Here is a 12,641-nt window from a genome sequence, read left to right on the forward strand (position 1 = left end):
ATTGCCTGCGCCTGAGGAGCAACTTGATTTTGACAGCAATGTGGGAATTACGAGCCCTGGTAAGCGTTTTGACTTCATAAGCGTTGTTGATTCGGAGGCTGACTTATTTTGTACAGTATTATCTGATGCAAGCATGGCCACTATTAACCCGGTGCCTGCAGCATCTGCTCAGCTCCCTAGCGAGTTCAAAACTGAGTACCATCCTCGCTCTGGTCGCCAGACGCTCTTCCAACCTTTTGATCAATTCGGCATCTCCCCAGAGGCGCAGGATGCACCTATTGTTGACAAGGAACCATGGCGTCCTTTCAGATCGCGTGGGGACTTCGAATTTTCCGAGATCGCAATCGAAGCTGCCCTTAATAAGTCTCAAATCAACGCACTCCTCAATCTCATCACGCGGATATCTGAAGGCCATGCCCAGATCACTTTGAAGAACGAATCCGATCTCTCAAAGGCATGGGATAATGCCGCAGCTGAATTAACACCAGTACGTCTCAGCCTTACCCTCTCACATGATTATATTGCTCAACACTTTAGCTCACTACCTAAATAGTTCTCAAAACACGACGTTGCTGTGACATACAAGAAGAATGAGCAAGTGTATGAAGTTCATGCCCGGCCTATCTGGGACTGGGCACTTGATTTATTGGATAACCCATTGCTTGCACCTCACTTTGTCTGGGACGCGTGTCGTGTTTACAAACACAATGGCGCGCAGTTCGAGCGTTTCTTCAACGAACCGTGGACTGGAGATAGGTGGTGGGATATTCAAGTATGTACTAGTTGTTTTACACTGTCAAACATATAAATTCACGCCTGTTGTATATTGTTGTTTCTATCGTTGTGAAAAACATCAGTCTTCTCTTCCTGATGTCGACGGCGCTGTCCCGTTTTGTTTCATTTTGTATGCTGACAAGACAAAGTTATCATCCTTTGGTACCGTCAAAGGCTACCCAGTCGTGGTACGATGCGCGAACTTACCTACGCATATTCGGAATGGTGAGGCGTTTGGTGGTGGCCGTGTTGTCGGATGGCTGCCTATCATGAGTCGTTTGTTTTTAAATATTAACTCAATTTGCATTACATTGCAGGTTCCTGAGGATGCAGGTGAAGAAGGCAAGCTAGGCTATACAACGCTGAAACGCGTTGTGTGGCATGAATCATTCAAGAAACTCCTGGAACATGCCGCACAGTACTCGAAGACCGGCTATTCGCACAAGAGCCACAACGACATTTTGCGATGGCTATTTCCCGTCATATTAATTCTTTCAGCTGACTACGAAGAACAGTAAGTCCTTCCAGTCCTACTCATCCTGTCCAACTTCCCTTACCCATTGAGAAGGTGCATGATGTCGCTCATACGTGGCCGCAACGGCAAGTGCCCTTGCCCCGTGTGCTTGGTACCATTAGCAGAAGCTCCACGACCTATCGAAGACCTACGCCATTAGATCCGTTGAAGAAGCAATGGAAGCGCTTCGTGTCTATAAGCGCAGCAAAGCTCAAGGTGAGGAGCTACTGAAAGCTCTTGGATTGCGGCCTGTTGAGGTATGGTGGACTTTTTTGCATGATTCAAACTTGCTGATATTAAGAACACGCTCGTTAGAATATCTTTTGGATCATATGGTATTCGGATCCACATGATGCGCTCAGCTTCGATCGATTACACTCACTGCATGGCGGCCTTTGGAAGCACTTTCTTGGTGAACTGAAGAAAATCCTCGCATCGCTTGGACGCGAAGCCGAGGCAGCATTTGAGAAGCTGTAAGTCATTGATACTAAGCCTTTTCACAATCTGAGTCATTTTGCAGGATTGATGACTTCCCTCGATGGCGTAACCTCAACCACTTCAAATCTGCTATCAATATCTCGTTTTCCGATGGAAACAAATTCCAGGACCTATCTAAAGTGAGTCTTTTCAGCTGTTTTGCGATCATATATGTCACTTATTATCTTGAAGCAAACCTTATATGCATGTTTGAATCTTCTGACCCCCAGAACCTCCCCAGAGGGCCACCAGCTACTTCGTGTCATCAGCACTTATCTCCAGCTGGATAGTTTGATCGGCCTCGATGTACATACTGAGGGCACACTTGCGGCAATCGAAGCCGAACTCCTGATTTTTGATACGGAACTCAAGGTGAAGTGCTTCCTTGTCACTTCATATCTACCTATTCATATTCACACATTCGTTTTAGGCCTATATTACATGCGCCGAATCATCCGACATCGAGAAATTGAAGGTCGACTGGAATTTTCCAAAGACTCACTTATGGAAGCACGTTGTTCGCGATATCCGACGCAAAGGAGCAGCGCGTAATTACAGTACACGTCCCAACGAAAAGCTGCATGGCCCCCTCAAGGACACCTACCACCATCGAACAAACGGAAAGGATGTTGCCGGGCAGGTAAGTCTGCAGTTTCTTGTTACTGATTTCAAATTGAACTGATGTTTTTCTTAGATCCTTCGTGTCGACCACCACAAATTTGCCCTGATGCTCTTGAGGGAACGTGTTGACGCGGTTGACGAACGCAACCGGTTGCAAGCACTTGGAAATAATCTTCCTGACGAAGACGACGTTGCTGTTGCCTTCAGTGGTCACGTGAAGCTAGGTGCACCCACACAGAATCCTTCGTCAATCCTTGATCTTGAGAACCGCAGTGCAGTGGATCGCTCATTTCAAGCTTTTCGGAGGAAGTTTACTGAATTTATCAACACCTCTCTGCCTACCTATGGGCATCAACTAACGAACTGGATTACATTTCCAGCTGATTATCAGGTATGTATCCAGTATCTTTAAATCCAGTTTCTTATTGATTTACTACGCAGATTCATGAATACCGCTATCTCAAGGTCAATTACGAGTCAATGGTTGACTGGAAGCAAACCACTGATCACCTCCGGTGCAACCCGCAATTCCACGGGTTGCCGCGGTTCAACCATGCCCTTATACAGCTTACAGCAGATGAAACGATCTTTGTTCGACTGATACTCTTATTTAGATGCTCTATCTTGAACCTTGGGTCCTTCGACTTTGCACTCGTTCAGCCTTACACTGCGAGAATCAATGGTTCTCGCAGAATGGACCGTTTCTTCAAGCTCACTCGTGTGAAGGCCCTCCCTAGGGCGTCTTCAATATTCATCCCACTCAGTTCTTTCATTCGAGGCGCTGTTTTGGTCCCCGACGCTGATCATCAAGATGAACACCTCGTTGTTGACCACCTTGATAGTGATATGTTTCTTCGAATGAGGGCCCGGGTACGGTAAATGTGAGTCTATTCTCCCCATTCTCTGTCATTCTTTCTCACATTGCTGCGCTACAGTCCGCAGTCTCCATCATTCTCTTCCATGTCACTGCAGTAGCCTCCCACCAGACCTTCCTTCCACCCCGCTATCCTACTCCAGCACCTGCGCAAATGTCCCCATCCTCACCAAAGTATTCTCCCACCAGACCTTCCTTCCACCCTACTATCCTACTCCAGCACCTGCGCAAATGTCCCCATCCTCACCAAAGTATTCTCCCACCAGACCTTCCTTCCACCCCGCTATCCTACTCTAGCACCTGCGCAAATGTTCCCATCCTCACCAAAGTATTCTCCCATATACTTCCCAGCTCGTATTTCCGCACCAGTTGACCCCAAATCCCACTATGTATCACTCACATACTGTAAGATTCTCTGCCCGGCTGCTAACTCAACTATCACTGACCTTTTTGTAGCTCCTGCTTCTCCCGCCTATAGCCCAACATCATCCACCTTCCAGTTCGGCACAGAACAGCCACAGTCACTCATACAGCACATCACCATCCTGGGAGGAAGACTGCTGTTCAACTCGTGCAAAAACGTGAACCGGTAAGCTCTTTCTGAACCCACTCCCTAACTCTTTCTTATATTGTACCAGTAGGCTTTGCCGTCATTGCCCAACTCGTGCAAAAAACTTGGACCTGTAAGTCTCTTTCTACTCACTGACTCTTTCTTACATTGTAACAGTACTTTCTGCCGCAATTGCTCAACTCGTGCAAAAAACTTGGACCGGTAAGCCCCCCCCAATCTACTTTCTTACTCTTTCTTACATTGTACCAGTAGGCTTTGCCGTCATTGCTCAACTCGTGCAAAAAACTTGGACCAGTAAGTCTCTTTCTACTCACTGACTCTTTCCTATATTGTAACAGTACTGTCTGCCGTCATTGCTCAACTCGTGCAAAAAACTTGGTAAGTAAAATGTTTTCTCTTCACTACATAAACAATCTGATTGTGGCTCTCACGAGCCGCCATCTAACATAATAATGTCACCAGACTCTCCTCCTATGGTTAGGGCGCCATTCATTTGTAAGGTGAGGCCTGCCCTATTACACGCTGTTTGCACTCATTAGTGTACAGATACCTCGGCAAGTTTTCATGCATACTGCAATGCGGCTAACATGTTTTTAGCGACGTAATTGCCCTGCATGCGAGTTATTGAGGCTGTCGGCTCCCTTGGGACGACATTTATATAGGGTAATTGTTCGTCTTGTCATTGTGTCCTGTCCGCTAACACTAGATACCTTCCTTCTACCTAGTTTCGGAGCTACAGACTGTCATTGCCATGCCGCGCAACCACAGACCTGGACCAGATGATGGTGAAGATTTCGAAGCTGAAATCAATGCTGTCATGTCAGACGAGTCCGATGGCTCTGACGGATCAGACAGTGACCAATCCGGGAGTGACCTTGACCAGTTGAGGTTGGTCCTGGCAGTCCCTGGTGCCGATGCCCAAATGCACGAAGTTCGAAAGGTAAGCACACTCGCAATGCTGGCAAAGTATGTCATCTGATATGTTATAACATATGTAGGCTCTCGCAATAGCCCAGCAAGCCTACAATACAACACGATCCGAATTACGTGTCCTCAAGAGACAATACCTTACACTATCTGCTGCGATTCCTGCTCGTAGCCGCAACCGCGTGCTCAAGAAAACATCTCCACTAGACTCCAGTATCAGCCATCAAGGTCAGCGATACATGTTGTACTGTCACTTCTGGGTCGCAAATGGCCTGTTCCCGACAACGCCTCAACCTGGTATTGATTCACTGCAGTGCTACTCGCTGGACTTCTCCCGAGGAAAAACTCAAAGGCGCAATGGCCGAACTTTACTTGTTCATACCCAAAGACTTGCACCAATCAATGGAGACGTACTCTCGGTTTTCATCCTTAGTAAGTGCATCATACTCTACTTTGAAGTCCCAGACCATGCTGATACTTGTTATCATTAGTTTCGTGCTGCGGTCAGCTCCGAGAGGTCGAATATCCTGCACAGCATCAAGGACTGCGCAGGCGTCATTTTCGCTTCTTTCAAGCTCGATCCCAGTCTTTTTGCCTGACAAACCATCGAAGAAGCAAGATAACAAAGACCTCCTTGGCTTACTGAAGAAGAATGGCAAGGGCGACTTCATCCGTCTGGCGCCTGTATTATTTGCAAAGCCAAACACCATGGCAGCTGACGAGTTTCTCAAGTCTATGGTCCTCGTCAAAGTGAGTACCGCTGATCAATGTACATGAGCTGTGCCTAACTCTACTTGTTCTAGATTGTCCGCGTTGAAGTCTTTGGGAAGGCAATACTTGGTGGAAAGACCCGGGGGCATCCGAAAGGCAGAGGTCTGCGCATGGGCGCACAGAGTGTCTCAGAGGGTATGATTGCAGGCGCAGCTATCTTGGTGAGTATATCATATGTTCTTTACCTTACATTGCTGATTTTCACTCGTTCAGGCACGTTTCTTATTGACACACGACGCCGAACTTACTGCGGTTGGGGCAGAGACCAAAATCGACTACCAGAAAGACTTCGATTTCTACTTGGAACGCCTACTCAAAGGCACACCATGGGCGATTAGCGTGATGGAGTACTTCAACAAAGAAGTCTTCAATACTGCGGTGGCGCCTAGTGCGCCTGCATCTACTGTGGTGCCTACTGCTGCACCTCGCACTTGGGAGGATGATTTCCTACAGGAACTCGACAACATTGAATCGGTCCCCCACAATGCTTCACCATCTCATTCTAGTGCACGGCGTGCACCTTCTCCTGCCCTTTCCGCCCTTTCCACTGTCTCCACTCCGACACCCGCCTCTGCTGTTGTCCATGATGACCATCCCACCTCAACAACCATGAACTTCACTTCGTCAACTCAGATGTCTGTTAGTCAGATGCATGTTACGTCCGCTTCGACACAGCTGCATTTCGGCATCAATCGATTATCACTTAATGCTGAAGACAACATTGCCGATTCTGTCGCCGCAGCGCCTGCACTACTGACAACGGGCTCCCAAGTACCTGCTCGTCGTAAGGGCCGTGTTACAGCACAGGCAGCTGCCCAAGACACACCTACAGAAGCTCCAAAGGCTAAGCGCGTCAGTTCTCGCAGCAAGAAGGCAACTACGAAGTACACAAAGTGATTCTCCTGACAATATCCCATACTGTTGTTTCAGTTATCTTAGCACATTATTTGTTCTCCTTTCATGTATTTAGGTTCAAATACATGGTCATGTTTCATTTAAATGACATCTACAGATTCTAAAAGTCGTTGTTGAGATGCCTTCGAAGCTTCGCCATCAAATGACTTGTCTTTACTATCACCGCTATGCTGCCTTATAAGGCTCTTAAAATGTCGTTATGGGTATGTGGGTTCCTCACTATGTATTGGCCCTATGGCCAAGGGGTAACTATGCCCTTCAATACTATGGTCCTTACTAAGTAAGGTTAAAGTCTAGAGTTCGAATCCTACCTACAACAATAAAATAGTAGTAATACAATTGTAATGATTAGATAGCTAGATAATGGATTAGATAGTAAGTTAATGATTAGGATTAGATAGTAATGTAATACATATCATGATTAGATAGTTAGATAGTAATGTAATAACTACAATAGCGAGATAAGTAGAGTACTCAAATAACAAGGTGGTACGAGATGTTAAAAGATCACGTGGAACACTCAAATGATATTTTGTTTGTTTCAAGATTTCCGGCAGCATTATGATACCTTACAATGCCTTTCAAGGTCCGCCCCTCACGTGCCTTACAATGCATAGTGGCAACCATTATAAGGTCTTGAAATATAATCGTGTGTCATTCAAATACATTAAAATAGTATGTGTGAAAATTGGTCCTTAAAATGTCTACCAAGGAATCACAATGGTGCCTGGAAATTTCCGACACGTAAAATGAATAAACTAAGTGCTTCCACGAACACTGTGACGCATCCAGGTGGAGCACAGAGAAAGAATAACCAATGGAGGTATGAGAAGGAACGGACACTCACCAGCATCCAAGGGATTGGCTCTGAATCCAGGTATTATGTCTGGCAGGGTGATTTTAGATTCGTCTCTCTTCGCTGTGGTGATGGCTGCTCTCGCTCTCTCTATTTCCTCTGGCGATACAAATAGTGCAGGTGCTGGTGTCGCAGGGTTTAGTCCTGGTGTGTTGCTACCCTTGCTTGCTTACTCCTGCTCGAGCTGTAAAATACGTGCGCGCAGCACCTCTATCTCTGATCCTTGGTGTGGCGATGGCTGAGTGGGTGTCGCTCCAGGACTTGGTTCTGGTCCCGTGTTAGTTGTGGTCCGCTGTTTTGATGCAGGTTGCTTAGCTGCCTGCTTCGGCGCTTGTTTGGATGCTTGCTTAGCAGCCGGGGCGCCTGGGAGGGGTGTGAGTTGAATTGTCCCAGGTGTAGATGGGTCCGTGCCCTCGTTGGCGCCTATGCATGCGATCCTGGCAGATTGTCTTGTCGCTGCCACTTTGGCTTGGACCCCACTCTGGGTCGTGTCTAACGATCCATCGGGGGACTTGGGTGGGTCCTGGGTAGCCGAAGGAACTGGTGACAATTGGGCTTGGCCGTGGAGGGCTGAAGGGCCCGGCAATTGAAGGTTCAGGTGTTGGTGTGTCATACTGAGAGATGTGTGATATGTAATGCTAAGATTATAGCAAAGAACGACTAGCAATGAAAAATGCCAACGAGATGATAAACTAAACGAGTGTAGCGGTTCTAATGATAATTCGATGACACTTGGAATGATGAGTACGGAGGCACTCTCTCAGTTGGACATATGGTGCTGATTCTCCGGCAGGCTCCGAATCGGCACCTCACTCATTGAAAAAGACTGGTCGGGAGTGCACGAGATACGAGGGAGGGTGGAGTACCAAAAAAGTTCAGATTCAGAAAGGCGACAGCAAGAGAAAAATGAGCAAACAAAAGCCAACCCATTCTCTGGTAGCGTGGTGCATTAAATTTACGTCAGCCACCAACTCTAGGCTCTCCTCCCAGACTCAAGTCCCCAGAGGCAGGAAGCAAGGCAGAAACGTCGCTACCGTCCATTTTGGAACAATGGGCATCAATTTGCCATCAACTAATAATGAGCGTCAGAACAAAAGCAGGGCTTCCTGTGGTGTGTCGTCTCCAATGGCTCTATTTTCATTAATTTCAAATTGTCCCTACAGCATCATCTGTTCCTGCACAACCTGTGCATTCCGAGATCTACTCGCAGTGCATTCTCCGGTCTTGATCGTCAGTTCGGAGTTCTGACACGTTTGTGTTGTCTCTGGCGTCGTTATACTAGCTGATTCATGCGACCTATAGACGGTATTCCAATCCACATTCCCACCGGGCTACCATACAAAAGCGTGAGCCGACGGAAGGCGTCAATGATGGATTCAGTGTGGCACGTGTTAGATCGGTTTTCATTGGAAATAGCATTGACCAAACTGACGAAGTAGTCCTTGGTTGCATTGATGGACTGATGCGCCTGTAGCAAACACATCTCGATAACGACATCGGACAACACCACGAATAGTCTTTTGCGGTGTTCAAGTATTTCTCTCTTCCAAATGTATCACGACCAACATCTGCTATGAGCACCAACCTCATGTTCATGCAAAAATATCTACTTTGGTCAATTAAAACAAGAACGGTAGTCATCCCTCGGTATTGTGTTGGCGATCTAAGCGCTGGGTGGTGGTATAACTAGCACGAATGCCATTGTAACGTCAATCAATTTTGCCTCTCACTCACACACATTCTCTCCCAATATGACCACAGTCTCAAATGATCCCTCTTGGTGGCCGGTCATCGATGCATATCGTTTTTCTAGCTATTTTATATGTTCGTGGAGAGCAGGTCAAATATCAAAGCTGACACAATCTAACCTTGGCTACTTTTTCGCAGTTGCTGCCTTTGTTGGCGTGGTGTATGACTGGGGTGAGCGTGATAAAATTAAGGGAGTGCTGATATCTTACAAGTATTTTCAGTCCTTATGTTTGGACAAGAGGTATGTCGATGCTATGACTGAAGCAGCCATCTCGCTAACAATGGTCTTATAGGTGGAATTGGTCTGGGTGAGTAGAGTCTCATGCCAAGGGATCATACATGAAAGTGACCTCGATTACAGAGGCAACGTTGGTCTCTGATGACATTTCTGTATCTCGGCGTATGTGTCTTGTTTGTCGTGATTGCCATGCTGTGCTGACTTGAAAGTATCCTAGGTGCGCTACCTCGGAATATTATTTGCTGCGTATGTTCCGAAGGCTAAACAGGCGATGACGTGCTAATCGTTTATCTCTCATACTCAGCCTGATGATGCTTAGTATGTCTTCTCATTATTCACTGTCCTTTCTTCTTCTGACTAATAGCATACAGACAATCTTCCGGCCATCTCGTGGACAGATACAGTGAGTCTTCTGTACACATGCTACTATTCTCCTCCAATTAACTGCGGTGCCCTGTAGCAGTGGGTTTATTTGTTTACTAACTTGCTTGTTCACTAATGACCGCTCCGCTATACTGCCACAGATGTGAGTCTGTTTGGAGTGTGTGCTACCCGAGGCTGGTCATTGATTGCTTTCATCAGGTCGGATTCTGTACGTCGTACGATATTGCATCAATGTTTTGGTATTTCCGATGCTGTGGGGTGAGCTCGGCATTTGCGAGACCTCAGTGACACTGACTTATCTGAACCATGCTGCAAGTCATCATCATCACTCGGTTGCATGCCATGTGTCAAGGATCCAGAAAGATCCTGATATTTCTCATTGCCACCTTCCTGGTTGACAACATTTTCAACGCAGTGGTCTTCATAATGACAATAATGCATACTTCAGCAGGTACGCTTGATTGTGGATGAAAACAGATGATGGGGCTCACTGATGAATCTCAGATGAATATATTCTCTCCGGCACTTATATGTGCCAGATCAACTATCAGAAAGATGTCTTACTTCTGGTTTCCATTACTTGGATACTCGGAACTGTGTGGGAGGTCCTCGCACTATGTCTCGCAGTCTGGATTGCTGTAAAACACTTCCGTGAACTGCGACGTCATTCCGCAGGAGGGATCATCGGGGACTGTTTCTCAGTGTTGATCAAAACTCACATGGCATACTTTGCGAGGTATGTTCGTATTGTGATCGTGGTTCCCTTTTTCGCTGAAGGATAGGACGTGGTAGCTTTGTTGCTGTTTCTTGCTTCGAGCTCATTCTTGATTTAACTCCAGCAATCTCAGTGGTATGTCAATCTTTCCCTGAGCTCTGCATGCGACCATGGTTCAACATTTCCACAGGACATAAATTCCTTAGAAACTAGGGCTCTTTATGGCTTGCTTCAGATTTTGACAGTCGTGCAGATGTTTGTGCTGGGACCACGCCTGATCCTTGTCGTTCGAGAATACTACGCTAAGGTCGTGGCCAACTCCGACGCAGCATCTGCTATGACCTCGATCGCTTTCCAGGAGCGCGTGCATGTATCGACTAGCAGTAGCGTATGACACACGAGAGGTCAATAGTTGTCTGGTGCTCTGCAGGAAGCAGTGTTTTATCTCCATTCCAACCCTCCTCGCATTACCTATGTTAATTATTTGGTTTCATACGAAGATTCCGATGAGACACTAGTGGGCCTGGGCAATATTTTTGTCGTAATGTTTATTCACTAGTAATGTGCTATAGGTGCTGACATGGACCATGTTTCAACCAACATCCTGGATAACCTTACTGTACTAGCAGTGTACTGAACAAGGTCGAGAGTGAGAGATCCTCATAGGCGACGTTGTCGGAACGCTAGGGCGCACGTTCGAGTTCCAATTGGCTCTTACTTCTCGTCCCTGGGGACAACTCGCGGCTTGCCTCTTGTTGTACCCGAAACACTATGGGGCTGCAAACGAATTGTACAGTCCACATTGATAGTTCATTTCCTCGTTGTTGCAGTACAGGAGACTCGGGCACTCCAGCGAAATTCTGCGTCTTGGCAACATCAGGCTCAGACTCTGGCTCGAAATCATCTTGACTAGGAAGCACGGTGGTTGTAGATAATGTGCTGTGCACTGCGTGCACTTGGCTCAATGTGCCCGCTGTATTGGGTCTTAAAATTGATATCTAAGGTCTACATGACGGTAATCGTAATCAGTTCAGAGTAGGCTCAGATTACGAAGTTTGAGTGACTTACAATTTCGAACGGGTCCAGGGTGCACGACGGAATGAGACATTGCAGTTCAATAGCACCTAGAAACCGTGCAGCGTAATTGTGCGCTAGGCAAAGTGGACGCGTTTGAGGGTGGCCACCAGCGTGATGATACTGGCAGCTTGGATTGAACGCGTCGAAGAATTAGTCTGACGAACGACATTCAGGTTGACTCGGAGTAGTTTGAAGGTGACAGTGGACAGAGCCCTGGTTGTTGTTGTTATCTGGAAAATGACGTACTATGGAGAGGCTATCGTAGGGAGGTTGGGATCATGTTAACTGTATCCTGCCATAGCCTGTGGTAGTCGAGTGTAGCGTAGTGGGCACGCTATTCCGGTGGCAATATAGCAAGTCCCGCGCTATCACACTGCGAAAAGTATTTTCCAGAGTCAATGGAAGACTTAGATTAATATTGACATCAACCGCACAGTGACGCCGACTGCATTGGCAGCTGTATGACACAGTGAGTTATTCTTTTGACTACTTGAATTGAAAGTTCAAGCTCAAATTTTGTGTGCCAACAGAATGTCGCCGCCTTCAAATTATGCACCCAATATAATTATTTTCTCTCATGTTCTCTCTCAACGCTCTCTTGATCTAGGGTTTATGTTCAAGTTGTATTTTCATCATACAAATTACATACATCCATCACAGAACTCAACGAGGACGTCTCTCGTGAAACCTCTCACCATGGCACCAACTCCACGATGAAAATCAAATCCGCTTCGCTCACCATCCCTACCATCCTGATGATACGACAGTCAATAGCCGGATCTCCCTGCTGACTCTTATGGTCCAGTGTTGCTGATGTAATGTGCATTTCAAAGTTGAGTGACCTTGGATGAACTATCATCATGATCATCTGCTCCCCGGGCCTGTGCTGGCGAGCCGAAGAGAGTGGAGATGACAGTCTTTTCGACAGTCTCACGATGATCGGTATGCATCAAACTGATGAAGTAGTCCTTGGTTGCATTCATGGACTGATGCGCGTGCGGCGAAAACATTTCGATAACAACATTGGAAATTAGGTGACAAGACCACGGACAGTTCTTGATGTCGGTCAATCTTTTGCGGTATTCGAGTGTTTCTTTTGTGCAAACGTATAACGATCAACATCTACTACGAGCCACTGGATTGATTTACCTTGTCATACCAGGATACCTACTTCGGTC

At 46.6% G+C, this 12,641-nt stretch overlaps 3 protein-coding genes across 3 annotated transcripts; all 3 read left to right on the plus strand.

The window, feature by feature from the left end:
• Positions 1-133: 133 nt before the first annotated feature.
• EDB93DRAFT_1241982 (uncharacterized protein) lies at positions 134-3,265 on the plus strand (the record flags this gene model as incomplete). The annotated part of the gene is made up of 12 exons (XM_041451951.1): positions 134-487; positions 554-772; positions 858-1,050; positions 1,108-1,288; positions 1,343-1,400; positions 1,435-1,545; positions 1,604-1,761; positions 1,809-1,905; positions 1,958-2,137; positions 2,196-2,405; positions 2,460-2,777; positions 2,828-3,265. 12 exons carry the CDS (start codon positions 134-136, stop codon positions 3,263-3,265), a joined length of 2,517 nt encoding a protein of 838 aa, XP_041304941.1.
• Positions 3,266-7,758: 4,493 nt separating this feature from the next.
• On the plus strand, positions 7,759-8,638 carry EDB93DRAFT_702509 (uncharacterized protein). Its single transcript, XM_041457154.1, has 4 exons — positions 7,759-7,904; positions 7,956-8,044; positions 8,094-8,551; positions 8,603-8,638. The coding sequence occupies exons 2-3, from the start codon at positions 8,026-8,028 to the stop codon at positions 8,546-8,548; spliced, it is 474 nt and encodes a 157-aa protein (XP_041304942.1). The 5' UTR covers positions 7,759-7,904; positions 7,956-8,025; the 3' UTR covers positions 8,549-8,551; positions 8,603-8,638.
• A 265-nt stretch (positions 8,639-8,903) lies between these two features.
• On the plus strand, positions 8,904-11,050 carry EDB93DRAFT_702267 (uncharacterized protein). The gene is made up of 13 exons (XM_041457153.1): positions 8,904-9,124; positions 9,188-9,220; positions 9,271-9,290; positions 9,343-9,357; positions 9,411-9,449; positions 9,505-9,533; positions 9,592-9,605; positions 9,659-9,694; positions 9,870-9,929; positions 9,988-10,122; positions 10,176-10,407; positions 10,464-10,521; positions 10,577-11,050. The coding sequence occupies exons 1-13, from the start codon at positions 9,052-9,054 to the stop codon at positions 10,778-10,780; spliced, it is 948 nt and encodes a 315-aa protein (XP_041304943.1). The 5' UTR covers positions 8,904-9,051; the 3' UTR covers positions 10,781-11,050.
• Positions 11,051-12,641: the final 1,591 nt, after the last annotated feature.

The sequence above is a fragment of the Suillus bovinus genome (genome assembly GCF_016758785.1).
Source record: "Suillus bovinus strain UH-Sbo-P2 chromosome Unknown EDB93scaffold_54, whole genome shotgun sequence".
Taxonomy (NCBI): Eukaryota; Fungi; Basidiomycota; class Agaricomycetes; order Boletales; family Suillaceae; genus Suillus; species Suillus bovinus.